The following is a 15,979-nucleotide window of genomic DNA, read 5'->3' on the forward strand; positions in this document are numbered from 1 at the left end:
GGGAGAGTAATTACCAAAGAAAAAAAGCATTATTCATCGTCTGATTTTTATGTCAATGGGTAACAAGTTTGAGCACACCTGCTGAAATGTCCCACCTGCTTTACTGTACATTGATTTTATATTGAATGTCTTAAGGATAAAGATACACCTTACAATCATTCAACAAACCAAATATAGTAGAGCCACTGCTTTAAGTATTTAAAAAGACCAAAACACAAAAACGTAACATTTACCAATTCAATGAACCATAAAAATGAAGTCCTGGTCAAACCAAACCTGTAAGATTGACATGTAGTGACGATGTACCCCTTACAATCATTACATACACCACATATAGTTGACCTACTGCTTATAGAATCTGGTTAATGACCTTATTCTGTAATTTTAACCCTTATCCCTGATCCATGTAAGGTTGAGGTCAGGTGAACCCTGTTTGAAGGACATGTATGTGTTGCAGGGAACCCATATACCAAATAGTTGTTCTATTACTTATAACAAGTGAGAAATTCACATGGCAAAAATGAGTCGCCAATCCATGAAAAAGATGGAAACCTAGTAATATAAGGTACCTGCATACAAGGTATGAAACATCCATGCCTTCTACCTTTTAAAATATAAAGCTTTATACAAACAGTTGACACTGCCATCTTGGATAGTAATATACCGGTAAACCTATGTCTCGCACATTAATTAGTGGAAGGAAAATTTTAAACCAAAGATTTTTTAATCATACATTCCGTTTGAAAAATTTGATGGACAAAGCAAGTTTTTAGAGCTGACCCCATCAGTAATTATTTAAATATGAGTCAAAGAATAGTGTCTAAATAGCTATAAAAAGCATAAATTATATTGTATGCAGGTACCTTATATTGGTTTATTGACACTGAATGACACAATAATATAAAGTATGTTCCCTATTGGAATTTTGAAAACAAAGCTATAAAAAGCTTCTCCAAGTCAACAATTTTTTATTCTTCTTTTCAATATGCCTTGATACTGGTTAAAAGTATGTGTTTTATTTGCAGACTGATCACCATATAGCGTATCCATACTGTACAGGTTAAGGTGCTTTGGATATGGATGACTTTTCTTGTGAATAGATAGTAGAAAGAGTAGGCAAATTAACAGCTTAACTACTCAAGCAACTTTTACCCTCCCTAATCAAATCCAACTGTACGAATCTGAGCAACAAAGGGTAAACATTCAGTACACAAGATAGAATTATGAAGTCTTCAAGTTAACAACAAGTAGACCAAAACGTGATCCAAAACAATTTAATCTAATTATTTCAGAGAACATTTTGTAAAATTTACAACAGATTTGCCATACATGCTTACATGTCCAGCTTGGGCCAAGTGGGTTAATAGAATAATAACACATTGAAATATTCCTAGTTTTTATTGCTATAATCGTACCAGTCATATAACCAATCAAATATGTACATTATTTTTCACATTTGTACAGACATACACAAATTATCAAAAGTAACAATTTAAAAAATAAGCAAGAAAACAATTTATGCAAGTGGTAAAAAAAATTTGGTTTATTGTGAACATTTATTTGATCATGAGGACATGAATAATAATGGGTATTGCCTTTAATGGCCACATACAAGTACTTTTAGTTCTTACAAAGTTTCAGAGGGCAGATATCAATCTAGATACAAGCACAATACATCTTTGAAAACTAAATTAATAAAAGATACTAGATCTAAAATGTGATATAGAATACAAAGACATTAAGCAGTTTTTCTTTATTTCATGTCAAAAGATTAAACTTACTTAAATATGCTATCTATCTCAATAGTTGATGGAAAATGACAATTACTTCCAACATCAAATGCAGAGAGATAAAAAATACACACAATAGAGTAGTATCTGAATCGTACAATCAAATCATAAAGTGAAAATGTAATATACATTTAAAACTTGATGTTTTTGTGACAAGTAGTAAATCTGGATACCAATATATTAACCTCTATCATCCCACACAAAATTAATACTTGTTTGTACATTAAAAGTTCCCCTTTGAAGTTATAAGTAAATTGATCTGCATGGACCTTTTCACAGACATTATATAAATAAATAGAAGGTTTTTTTTCTTCTTTGTTTGAATATCATTCGTGATTAAGCCAGTATCAATGCAATGGTTTCTAGCTGGAAAACACATCATTTTTGACCTAATATTAGTAAGACAAAATCTTCAGATTCCTATATGACTAGACAATGTCCGACATCCATTACACCATTGTACACACAACAAAAACTTAGGAAATTTGTTCATTATAAATAAATCTCATTTAACATACAATGTATAAGCAGATCATTTAGATATTGAGATCATTCAAAATGTCTTAATAATGTTGTGAAAACTTTAATGAACAGAGTTGTAACTATGAGTGACCTTCAATTCAATATATCTATATCAAGAGAGATAGGAGTTACAACAGTTATCACAATGAAATAGTAATATCTTGAATACTGTGGTGTTCTATTTACACTGGTTATATATAAATAAAAGCTCTTTGCATCTGGTTATGTCCTTGAACATTCAGGGCATATTAATAATAAATAAATTTCAAAACAAATTTAATGTCTGATCCATTAAAACATACATAGTGTCCAGGAAAACACTTTTATAAATAAGGTAACAACCAATAGAGGCAAATTTTTTGTACATTTTCACTACAAAAACACCCACACATACTTATTAGATTTCAAATTCACTGTGAAAACAACCCTTTGAAGATTTTGGGTACACTATAGCTATCAACACCAAGACTTTGCTAAAACCATGGTTTACTCCTTCATCTTTGCATATCATAACCCAGATTATTATAGTTCTTGAAAAATAATATTCTAGAAATACTATTTAGCAGAATTCAAATAATCCTTCCTGCCTTCTCTATTTGTTTAAATGTGTCTGTGTCAATATTTTTAAATTTTTTTATTTAAATTGGACAGTTGCATAAAGTCTTCAGGTACTTCAGTTTTTAACTTACAGGTTTAAGAGGTTTAATGGACACTAACTGTGGATGAACAAATAGACAACTATCACAATATATCTTCTTCTTTACCAAGAAAGTGGTTGAGTTACATGGCTAACACATTGAATGTTCTATTGGACAACAATGCATTTTTGTATTCTTTAACGAATGAACAAAGCACATTAAAAAAGAATAAAAGATATTACCAAAAATATTGTGCAATGGTGAATACAACAGACCACATCAGGTTCCAACTCCTTCCAAAAAATTGACATACAAAAAGTAACAGTGCATTGTCTAAATAGTCTGACTATATACCAACACAACATTTGACTGGATTAAACCAGTTTTACATGTGCATACTATTATTTCTATAAAACCATACGTTGAATGGTTTTAAACACAGTAAAAAAAACCTGCACAATGGAGCTATATATAGGTCAACAACTAAATACAACATGGAAAGGAAGCAAGGTAAAAAAAATCACTACAGAAAGATAGCCAAAGCAGTTGGTTTAAAATAAATACCATTATCCCAAGTTATACATATAATAATATTTCACACTTATAGTTATTAAAGATGAACAAGCAAGCATTGTCAATATTAAAAAGCTTTGAGTTAATCCCCCTTTACCCTTCATACTCTTAATTCATTGTAGACATGTCCAAATACAAATACATCATTTTCTAGCAAAAAAAAATATGATTTTTTGTATCTCAATAAAGACCTCAAAGAATTCTTTTATTATTGTTGCAAAGACATTTGTTTAAACAAGTTTAGTTTATTTAGTAGTTATAAATATTTTAAACAGTGAGTGATGTTCTGTATACATGAAATTAAAGTATAAATCTAATTCTTGTATGTGGATGTTTTGTACTTATGAAGTTACTTTATATGGATAAATATTTGAATCTTGAAAAAAATATACCCTTGATGTCTGAATTAGTTAAATTACAAGTAATATAGAAAATGACAGACAACCCTCTTAAAGAAGCAATACAAAACCAGGTGCTCCGCAGGGCGCAGCTTTATACGACCGCAGAGGTCGAACCCTGAACAGTTGGGGCAAGTATGGACAAAACATTCAAGCGTGATACAGCTCTGAATTTGGATTGTGATCAAATTTTTGACATTACATGTTTTTTTTTACACAAAACAAATGTCAAGATTTTACAAATCAATTAAAGATTTCTTCTTCAAACTTTTTAAATCTAAAATTAAATAGTTGACACAGCATAGGTTTCTGACACAGAATGAATGTGGTCTAATGAACTTAAAATATTTTTTTTGCCTTTGAGCAATTCACTATGCTGTTGAATATTAATCCTCTCAAAAAAATGTTTGAAGAAATTTTCTTTTTATTTATGAAATCTGAAATGAGAAAAATTTAACCCCCCCCTTTTTTTTCACATCCCCGTTTCCCTTTTTCCAAAACTGATATCAATTCAAATTTCTAATGGAGTTTGCAACAATAACTACTCTTTTAAATACATCATAAAATATTAAAATGTAAAATAAAGTGCTTGTTATCACTGAATGGTAAAGATTGGTTGGTAGTAAAAGTGAATATACATTGTTTATTGTATAAAACAATAAAAAAAACTTCATCAGCAACATTTTATATTGGCAAATTTCCAATGAAGTTATTTACATAAAGTTATTGGCAAATAAAAATAGAAAATGACATCATAGTCATGTCTGGCAAATTTCCAACATATATTATCAACTTCTATTCTATACAAAGAAAGATAACTCCAATTGAAAATTAATTGCTATTGCACAATATTGTGCAATTAGATATTTCTTGCTATTGTGCAATACTGTGCAATCGAAAATTTCTTGCTATTGCACAATACTTGATATGGAATCCTGATTTGGACCAACTTGAAAACTGGGCCCATAATCAAAAATCAAAGTACATATTTAGATAAAGCATATCAAATAAGCCCAAGAATTTAATTTTTGTTAAAATCAAACTTAGTTTAATTTTGGACCCTTTGGACCTTAATGTAGACCATTTGAAAACTGGACCAAAAATTAAGAATCTACATACACAGTTAGATTTGGCATATCAAAGAACCCATTTATTCAATTTTTGATGAACAAAGTTTAATTTTGGACCCCCATTTGGACCAACTTGAAAACTAGGCCAATAATTAAAAATCTAAGTACATTTCTAAATTCAGCATATCAAACAACCCCCAGGATTCAATTTTTGTTAAAATCAAACTAAGTTTAATTTTGGACCCTTTGGACCTTAATGTAGACCAATTTGAAAACGGGACCAAAAATTAAGAATCTGCATACACAGTTAGATTCGGCATACCAAAGAACCCCAATTATTCAAATTTTGATGAAATCAAACAAAGTTTAATTTGGACCCTTTGGGCCCTTTATTCCTAAACTGTTGGGACCAAAACTCCCAAAATCAATACCAACCTTCCTTTTATGGTCATAAACCTTGTGTTTAAATTTCATAGATTTCTATTTACTTAAACTAAAGTTATTGTGCGAAAACCAAGAATAATGCTTATTTGGGCCCTTTTTTTGCCCCTAATTCCTAAACTGTTGGAACCAAAACTCCCAAAATCAATCCCAACCTTTCTTTTGTGGTCATAAACCTTTTGTCAAAATTTCATAGATTTCTATTAACTTAAACTAAAGTTATAGTGCGAAAACCAAGAAAATGCTTATTTGGGCCCTTTTTGGCCCCTTATTCCTAAAATGTTGGGACCAAAACTCCCAAAATCAATCCCAACCTTCCTTTTGTGGTCATAAACCTTATGTTAAAATTTCATAGATTTCTATTCACTTTTACTAAAGTTAGAGTGTGAAAACTAAAAGTATTCGGACGACGACGACGACGACGCCAACCTGATAGCAATATACGACGAAAAATTTTTCAAATTTTGCGGTCGTATAAAAATGTGTAGTCACTCAAAAAAAAATGAGGTAAAAATCTTATAAAGACTGATATTTATTGTTGTTTTTTACAAATAAATTAAAATGCTTGATTTCAACTATCACTATGTTCTAACTTTCAGTTTCTTAGAAACTTACAATGGAAAATTATGATAGATAGACAAATGCAGCACAAAATGAGAGGGTGAAACCAGCAGTATAATTATTTGATAATTGTGGTGCAAATAATTAAACACACCAGTTTCCTTTGATTTGGCCATGAATAAGTTTTTTCTGGCTTTCAAAATAATTTGGCAACTAAAATCTGTAGTAAGTCTAGAAAAGTGTCACATAGTATAAACTCCTGAAACTTGTACAGAAAGGTATGGATTTCAATGATAAAAATATTCATTAATAAATACCCTGAGCACTTATATAATTATCCATTAACATGCAAAAGTGAAAAATAGACATACATTCAAGTATTTTGAAGATGGAGATTTGATTAAACATTATGAAGTACATGTATAACATTACAACATAAAAATTGACAGAAAATGATAACAATATGATTAACCTTATAACACTTCATGTATTTAACCTTACCAGACATGTCTTATATCTGTATGTTACAAAGGATTTTACATTCAAATATATCTCATTGTGACATATGATCAATAATGGTTTGTAATGTATTTACATATACATTGTACTTGTACTAAATACATTTGTAAATTGATTAGATAATTAAAATTCAGTAACAATGTTTGAAAAAATTTCCGGAACATAGTTCCCTAAAATAAGATAGCCATTTTAGCAATGACTAATGAAATTATTTGAATAAAATATGACTAGTATAATGAGTGGATTTGCAACTATTTCAAACTGGAATTATGACATGTACAAAATCTATGATAAATGGCATCCCACAATCAACATTTTGATTTTTTAGATTTTGAGACCATTCAAAGATTGCTAATGGTTTTTAGGTCTCAGGTCATCACAGAAGTTATAAGAAGTTACTGGTTTCCAAAAGGTACCTGTCAAATGATTAATTCAGCTTTTGTCAAACTTTGACCAATAGCGAGATGAGCACAAGCTGATCTTGGTTTATAGTCACTTGAAAAAAAGTTTATGTCAGATCAGCTAAATTTAGTATATTCTTTATGTAAACTTTTGGTACTGATAGTATCTTTGAAATCTTATATATTAATCCCACCCTTTGCAAAGAAAAAGGAGAATTTTTAAATGGTCTAAGGTCAAGGCTACTAGATTCTTACTTCAACTAAAAGAAGTATGAAATAAAGGGAAAAACATGCATTTTGAACCACAGTTCAACCCTTTATTCAATCGTTATAAAGTTCTGATGGAAAGCTTTTCTTTCAATGACATCTATCATCCCAATGTCACTGGGTTAAAGGTCAAGGACTCAAGAGAAGTCAGTAGCTACAAACAAAGATATTTGTATCATGAGACATGTACATGTACAAGCAATAAGTTTCATACTGCACCAACAAATACCTTCCAAATCTAGAAAATAGGAACTAACACATGACTTAAGATATCGATATACATGAGGACATACTGTAATACATTTGTACCTTGAAACAGTGGTTAATTGTTTCTTCTACAATGAATAATAATATTAATTTACACATAACAGATACGTCAGAAAACTGAGACAATTATGTATCAAAAGTCAATTTCACTGATATACCAATATGACATGTATGAATGGATGACAAAAATGTAGAAAAAAATACAATTCAATCATGTGACAGTTTGGTGGTTTTAATGAAAAATATATGACCATATAAACATTATTTCATATTTGTAATGTGTCTAAATGAAATAAAGAGGTAGCACATCTAAAAAAAAAATTATAAGTAGAGCAGTTTGTTTTCAATATGATAACCTTCTTAAATGTAATTCAAATGTGTATTTTAACAGAAACATTATTCTCATTTTAAATATATTGTCTTATGATCATTTGTATCATACATAGTCATACTGGGTAAATGCACATCTTTATTCATGCTATTTATGATCATTTTTTCAATTTTAATAATAGTTTAATGTTATAAATGAAAATGACCAAAAAATGGTTCTAAAATACTCAAACACAGCTGCTGAGGTAACCAGTACAAGGCTAACACTTTAAATTCACAAATTCCTATAATGATTCCAAAAAGTACATCTAAAACATGGTGCCTTCCTAACAACACACGTGACATACACACAAACATAGCCCATAAACTAATTACTCCTTTTGTTGCTGCATCCGCAAAGACTTTATCTGCAAAGAAATATGCCAACATGGCTGCCCTTGTTGCGTGGCCTGATGGGAATGCATAGTGGTCTATTGACACTGTGGCAAACATGTCATTCTTGTTGTGTTGTGGTCGCTGTCTTTGAAAAAGAACCTTTATCAGTGCTACTATTATTAAATCTCCAAGAAGAACTAAAAAAGAAAATATATAATTCATTTAAAACATGTAATAAACAATTGTCAACATTGTAAATATATTATTACATACATTTGACATTAGTTACAGTGTTCCAGCTAGGATTTGAAAATAGAGGGGCGCGTTTTTAAAAAGGGCACTTTAGCGCGTTCTCACTGAAAAAAATCAAATACTTAATATTACCACATAAAGACATATTTCTTGATGCATGGTGGGTCTAAGATGAATTTGCAACGTGATGCGCTGCGTTGTTTTGTAGAATTATTTTTATTACACTTGTGAAATGAATTGTGCATGTCAGTTTAAAAACTTCACATAAATCTGCAATACAGTCAGGAACAATACTTAACATTTTCTCTGAAGGCCTGGATCCAAAAGTTTTTTCAAGGGCCCTGTAGAATTTTTTTAGGCTCTACCAGGTTTGTAATGTTTTTACTACAGGTACATAGTGTACATATTAATAGTCTTGAATGTTCTTATATAAAAGCCAAAAATATATGTTTGAAATACCTTATACATGTAGCTTGTTTCTTATTATGATGGAAATAATAAAGAAATTAAATAAACATGAGTTTTTCAGAATTAAAATCCATTTAACCATGTATTTTCAGACTGGTGAACTTTATATATATTTGTAATATTATTGAAAAAAAACAGCCCCCCTTTCCATACCCCTAGATGTAAATTATTTTAATGGTTACATTTTTAAAATGTCTTATGAGGCATGTTAGGACATTTCTAATGATATCATACATGTATGTATGTGCAAGGAGTTATATCAATAATACCATGTACATTTGTACATGATGTATACCAGCTTTGTTAAATGCTAGATTATTTTTTACATGTACATTTTGTACCTCTGTTTGCAAGAGTATTTTTTATTCAAAGAAAGTCTGATATTGATGAAGGAAACATCTGAAAAGGCTATTTAGACTCCAAGCTATTACCTGTCATGACTGTCTTTAGAAGGAATGAAAACCTGTCTACCGTTAAATCTTTATGTTCTACAAGCTTTGGCCAAAAACAATGCATAATAATTATATGGGGCCTACATGTATTTCTCCTTATTAATTGTGTCCATCCTTTATGAATGTCAGTGCCAATCGTGATAATTACAAGAATTCAAAATTTACGAGATTATTAATCTCATGAAACGTTGTCCAGGAGATTTTTGAATTATATTTTTTTTTAATTTCATTTATTAGTTTCTTTTTTCCTGGACATTTAATCTTGCTAGATGGTGTGAGCATATTAATGGACTTTTTACTTTGTGTTTAAGTGTGTATTCAACATTCAACGGAGGAAAATACTATGTAGCAAACACAGAGTAAAGTGTGAAGGGAGATAATTCTTGTATTGACATAAGTACCTATCAATAGATTAACTGCAATTTCAAAGTGTTCTGGTATGTGCGTTGTTACTAAGACTGCTATGGTACCGAATATCCAAGGAATACCATGACATGATATTTCTAGAGCCTTCATCAAGGGTCTTAAATTCCCTAGGGGTCGATTTGCATCGGCACATAAACCACAGTGATGTGTCAATTCATCATCAAGCGTAGTGACTGTTTTCATAAACGAATCAATCGCTTTCTTCAACTTTTCTTCTGGGTTAACTTCTCTTCTAGATGCATTACCACGCCTTTTACGTCTCTGTATCGCTGACATGCTTCTTGGTGTGAAAATTCATTCGTTTGTAAACTTTAAATGGTGCCAGCTCAGGTAAAACGCGGTTTCCGGGGAATCCCTGTATGAGGCATTATGGGTAGTTCTATCTATAAATAGACTTCTTTTTTAGTTACCATAGCTATTTCAAAACTTCTATCTTACATTTTCTTATTCAAAAATAATTTACCGGCAATACGAAATTACTAGATATGACTAACCACCCCTTTATTTATAATAATAAACTAAATTAAATCCTCTTGAAGGAATTCCTTTTGTGACGTCATAATAAAACCCAAAGAATTTCGGGAGCGGCAAATACGAATGGTATTATTTTGCGGATAAAAGTGAATGAGACAAGTCCGCATTTTTTCTTTTACCGCACGGAACCGATGGAAGGCAGAGAGATGGGGAATCGGTCATCGGCTTGGTTGAACGAGACTGCAATTGGAATCAACAATTTGAAAGAAGTCCACCAAAAAATTAGAGTTCTTAATCTGAACGCAAGAATTGAAAAACAGCCTACAGTGGTGGATGAGACTTCACAGTCCGTTCTTAAATATAGAACTCCCAATTTCAGGTTAGTCTTTACCTTGAAAAAAACTAAATGAAGTGCATTTAAAAAAGAGAAATGACAGTATGTTCGAAGTTCAGTTTTTTATGAAAAAAAATAATCTTTTATTATTTCAGCTTCCCGGTATTTTAGAGATATAGCACTAATGAGGGGGAGGACAGGGGTAAGGGAGACAGGGAGAAAGGGGGTAGGAGAAAGGAGAAAGGGGGTGGGAGAAAGGAGAAAGGGGGTAGGAGAAAGGAGAGGAAGGCTGGGAGAAAGGAGAAAAAGTTTGAGAAAGGAGAAAAAATAAAATATCTCTCCTTTTAAAAATTTTTCTAATATTTCAAGAAAAAATATCTCAAAAGGAGATTTTTTATTCTAATGGGAGAAAGGAGAACGGGGGTAGGAGAAAGGAGACGAGGGGTGGGAGAAGGGAGAAGGGTACCCCCCTGTCCTCCCCCTCACTAATATGTTCTTACTTCAAATTTAAGCTTGCTGTTGTATGGACGATAAGCTAAAGTATATTCGTCCCCAACTTACGAAAATAATGCAAAATTACAACATCTCATTGTGTTTTAGTTAAGGATAGAAATATTAGATTGTGTTCATCGTGGCTTTTTGTCCGCTTGTATGACACTTGGGATCCGCCTTTATTTCTCGAATTTCAATATGAAAATGACGCCAAATTCAAGTACCGTACAGTTCTATTCATCAAAATGTTCAAAGTAACCCAAATGATGGTACAAGTCCAGTTGTTTTTGAATGTATCCCCTTGGTTTTTTTTAATATTTTGATTGAAATATTCCTGTATCCCAGCAAAAGACCTCACCGCAGACTTTGTTTTAAACAGTTTTTGTAAAAATAACCTATTTTGTATATCAGTGAAGTTTTCAACCCCACCGCTTGAAATTCTTGGTGAAAAATTAGAAAAAAGGCATAATTTCGAGAATAATCAAACCGTGTCACCGCCTCAAGTATTTTTTTCGAATTATATGTTTCACTTTATCTATATTTTGCATGTAGTATCAGAGGTACATAAAGTACTAGTAACACTCTTTTTGAGAAACGTTTAAAGCTATTATTTTCCGTATAAATGTAACCAACCAACATATTTGTATTTAGGGTGAGTGCTACTATTGAATTAGCCCCGATGACTGAGCAGCAGAAATGGAAAGTTGGTTGGATACAGGCCTGTACAGATATGATGTTTCACAACACATATGGAGATGAGGGATAGTAAGTAATCACAGACTTTACACAAACAACCAACGATCTAAGACTTCACGAATATATTATGTATTAGTACCCACTGTGTTAGTACCACACTATACATAAAAGAATTTAATGAGAAAACTAATAAAGTATATAAGTAAAATCTAGCAGCTTTTCATACGTTTTGTTAAACTCTTACTTATCAGTGTTTTAACGTTGTCATGGAGAGCACGTACAATCAGGGAACAATAGTTTTTACATCACGTGAGGTTTTCGTGCCAGCAATTTGCTTTCTATACGATCTTTAGGAGCTAAATTAGCATTTTATTTTTTTTATTTATTTTACTTCAAATATTTTTTGTATATCCAAATTGAGGAATGAAATCGAACTATGTTTATATTTTTCCCTTATTTTTTTTATCAAATAGATTTCATCGGTCACACCAAAAGATAGAAAAACAAGCAAAGTTGTAATCAAAATAAATTAGGAGAACACGAAATGGTTTTTCAATTTGGAAATACAAAATGAAAAATTGAGACAAACTGGGTTTGAACTATCAATCTAAATATAGTCAGGTAACATGTTAAAATGTAAATTTTTCAGACAAGTGTACTTCGATGAAGGATTTAATCGTGTTTTTATTTATTTTAGCACAAGTTGGGAATTTCCAGAGCTGACAAGTGGTCAACAATCAATGATCAGCGATTGTGATGGACATCATTACCCATGGTACGGTTCAAGAAACGAAACTGTTGTTTTTGAAGGACCTTGCAAAATGTACCAATCTGCAACCATCGCCATGAACGATAACTTTCATCCCCACGTGACTTGGAGAAACCCATCTAATCGTAACCAAGCTGAACCTAATCTTACTCATATCATCCGAGACCAGAGTTTTTATGTATGGTTAGTTGCATGGAACATGACAACTCAAAATGCATATATTTTGAAAACCGTTCGCTGGAATATGAAACTGGAAATTAATGTTGATCCAAAGAAAGCTCTCGGATCAAGGTCCAAACTTGTCACTTCTGTAGTTCCAAAACAGCCCACTGTTTTAGAAAACAATATTCCGATTCCTAGATGTTCTCTTATGCCACCAAATGCCAATAGTGCTCAGATGCTGGTATGGAGACCTCGTTTGGGGGAAGCCCAATGCATTATACCTCCTGTCTGGAAGAAAGAGGTTCCAGTAGAAGAGCAAGTTGTTCGTTTTGACAGCAAGCTTTGTAAACTTTAATTAGCATTTCATATAGCTTTAATTCTGTGATAAATTTTATACATGTTTTATTTTAATATTTATATAGCATTTTGTATTTTTTTATGGAAAGTGCAATATTCAGTGTCATTATTAAATTTATTTGTTACATATCAGTGTTTGTATTTTTATACAGAATTATGACATTTTCTTCAGTGGTTTTGTTTCCCTCTTGAATTATTATCAAGTTGAAAGTTGTTTTATGCAGCCAAAATGTTCTTGAGATTTTGAGGCGAGCATTTTTTGTATTCATTTAATGACGAACGAATTTGTGTTGGCACACACACAAACACACAAACATTCTATGGGCTACACTTGATTGATTTGTCTATCTGAAATACAATTTGATTTTTAAATTCAAATAATTTCTAGTCACAAAGTATACGCACGCAATGTTTGTGGATTATTTTCAATCACTGCCTCTTCTTTGTCCGGTCCTTTGACTTGTCCGGCAGCCTACACTCGATGATATTGACACTTGTTGGTCTAGCAGTAACACAACATGATAGTTCGCTCAAATCATTTATATATATCCACTTTAATTATTGATTTTAAAACAAGATTTTTCGGTCAAACTTATGGTTAAAAAACGGATGTTTCTTCGAGGAAGAGATGAAGTAAGGAACTTATAAAACTATTCAATTATGGTTTTTGATACAAACTCTGTTATGGAAATTGCTAACCACAGACTATTCAACCCTGTGACAACTTTTTCCAAAGATAGCCGGGTCGCCAAGATGATTGACTACTAGTATACATTTTTCTAAAGTAGTACCGTTTTTTTCTTCAGTAAAACACGACCGGCTTCAGAAATATGATGATGAGGTTTAGTCAAACAACGATGCCAATCAGATGTGTATTTTAAAAAAATCCAAAGATCTTATCTAAATTCTTTAATCACAATCTTTACAATTTTGCAGTATTATCAAAGCTATTGATTCTTCTACGCGTTAGCACTTCTTTTCCTGATGATTAATTGAAATATCGAGTATATCTTCTCATTAGAGCACTTCATACAAATGTGAAATTGTGACCATCGGGAATTAACGGACCGATATGATGTGTATAAACTCACTCACTAGCGACACTTGTCAGTCTGCGGTCTTAGATCATTAGATATCAGAATAGTTGTTTGATGAGTAATTTTGGGTCAAACCTGTACTTTTTGTTACTCATTGAGGGTGGTGCAGACATTACAAGAGACGATAACCCTGTCAACGCACCTGGTTTGGCTCTTAATATGAAAAAAGAATATGTGGTATGATTGCCAATGAGACAACTCCCACAAGAGACCAAAATGACATAGAAATTAACAACTATAGGTCACCATACGGCCTTCAACAATGAGCAAAATCCATACCGCATAGTCAGCTATAAAAGGCCCCGAAATGACAATGTACAACAATTCAAACGAGAAAACTAACGGTCCTCTTTTGTTTTCATTTATTTGTCAATTAGTAACTGTCTGATAAAAGATTTGTGTTTAACCATGGAAGTAATATTCAATATTACTTCCATGGTTTAACCTACACTTGATCATAAAGTATGAAATCATCGAAAATGTATTTCATTGAGAACAAACTGTGTCTCTATTTGGATTTGTTTCTTTACTGTTGCCAGTGAATCTTGAAAGCACCCATCCAATCAAACAACACTTGATAGAGTCTTACCACAGTACGTGAACATTAAATTTGACTATGTCTTTGTACTTTTATCCATATAAACGAATCGTGAACAAATCCGGGGTAAACACTTTATACTAATTTCACAAGAGAGTCTTCATACCACAATTGATAGCATTTACGGAATTACCTTTCTTTTCCCGTTGGTAAAATTTATGTTATAGCGATGATCATGTTTAGTTTGTTCTTCTCGGCTGGGCTTGGTATCTTTGTCCTGCATTACAGCATCTACTTTGATTCTAATGAATGTATTAACATTTTTATTAATGAAAAACAATTTAATCAAGGAGTTCGATATAAAAAGATCAAACCTTTTACTTTACCGCCAACATAGGGACAAAACTATATAGTTTATTATATATATTCCTACAAGTATGAATTCATTATGCTGGAGATTATAATCATCTATGTATGGATATTAAAAATTATGTAACTCACTCGGTTTTATATGCTAATGTTGCTCACATAAGCTACCAGGTAAAGAGTGTTTTTTTTAAAACTTTCTTATTAGCTATACATATTGTAACATCTTTGGCTGAATCATTTCACCTTTCACCTTGTGGTTTGGAATTGACTAATTGATAAGGAAATGTGGTATCATTGCCAATGAAAGCTATCCAACAGAGTCCAAATAACGTGGACTAAGTAAATAAAGATAACCGTACGGACTTTAACAATGAGTAAAATTCATATCTTATAGTCAGCTTTAAAACCGTCTAAAGCCTGGCTTGACTCAATGGTGATAAAACCATCGGTTAGATTAACGACAAAACTGGAAATAAATATGACGGACGACAACCAACGACAATCACTGAATTACAGGCTCCATAGTTCACACAGCCATTGTATATATAGAATATAGCGTGGCTAAAACTGTTAACATCTGTTGGAAATGGCTTGATTCATTCAAATTGACACGAAACACACAAATACACTTAACACAAAGAAATAAGACATACTGTACCAACACAAGAGTACATTCGCAGTTACTGAACGTTAGTTCGAAGTAAAAAAACTAATTATTAAGTCCTGTTCTCCATGACTTAGATATCAATCAGTACACAGTCAACGGATGTAATGTAAAACGTCATAAATAGTCTAAGAAAAGCTTGACTTTATCTTTCCTCATTTTTTTCATTCATACTTCAAATTAAACACGTTTTTGAAACAAATCTTTCAAGGAGTAAATACGAAAAATTGGTGTAAAATGATTGAAAAAGTATGACCAGGACTTTTTTTTCAGTTTT

General features: G+C 31.7%; 2 protein-coding genes across 2 annotated transcripts; one reads left to right on the plus strand and one right to left on the minus strand.

Moving 5' to 3' along the window:
• Positions 1–6,826: 6,826 nt before the first annotated feature.
• LOC139512681 (polyisoprenoid diphosphate/phosphate phosphohydrolase PLPP6-like) lies at positions 6,827–10,118 on the minus strand. The gene is made up of 2 exons (XM_071300474.1): positions 9,726–10,118; positions 6,827–8,349 (listed from the first exon to the last, which is right to left on the minus strand). Exons 1-2 carry the CDS (start codon positions 10,024–10,026, stop codon positions 7,967–7,969), a joined length of 684 nt encoding a protein of 227 aa, XP_071156575.1. The 5' UTR covers positions 10,027–10,118; the 3' UTR covers positions 6,827–7,966.
• Positions 10,119–10,314: 196 nt separating this feature from the next.
• LOC139512680 (protein FAM78B-like) lies at positions 10,315–13,161 on the plus strand. Its single transcript, XM_071300472.1, has 3 exons — positions 10,315–10,603; positions 11,702–11,815; positions 12,444–13,161. The coding sequence occupies exons 1-3, from the start codon at positions 10,416–10,418 to the stop codon at positions 13,030–13,032; spliced, it is 891 nt and encodes a 296-aa protein (XP_071156573.1). The 5' UTR covers positions 10,315–10,415; the 3' UTR covers positions 13,033–13,161.
• Positions 13,162–15,979: the final 2,818 nt, after the last annotated feature.

The sequence above is a fragment of the Mytilus edulis genome, chromosome 2, assembly GCF_963676685.1.
Source record: "Mytilus edulis chromosome 2, xbMytEdul2.2, whole genome shotgun sequence".
In the NCBI taxonomy this organism is placed as follows: Eukaryota; Metazoa; Mollusca; class Bivalvia; order Mytilida; family Mytilidae; genus Mytilus; species Mytilus edulis.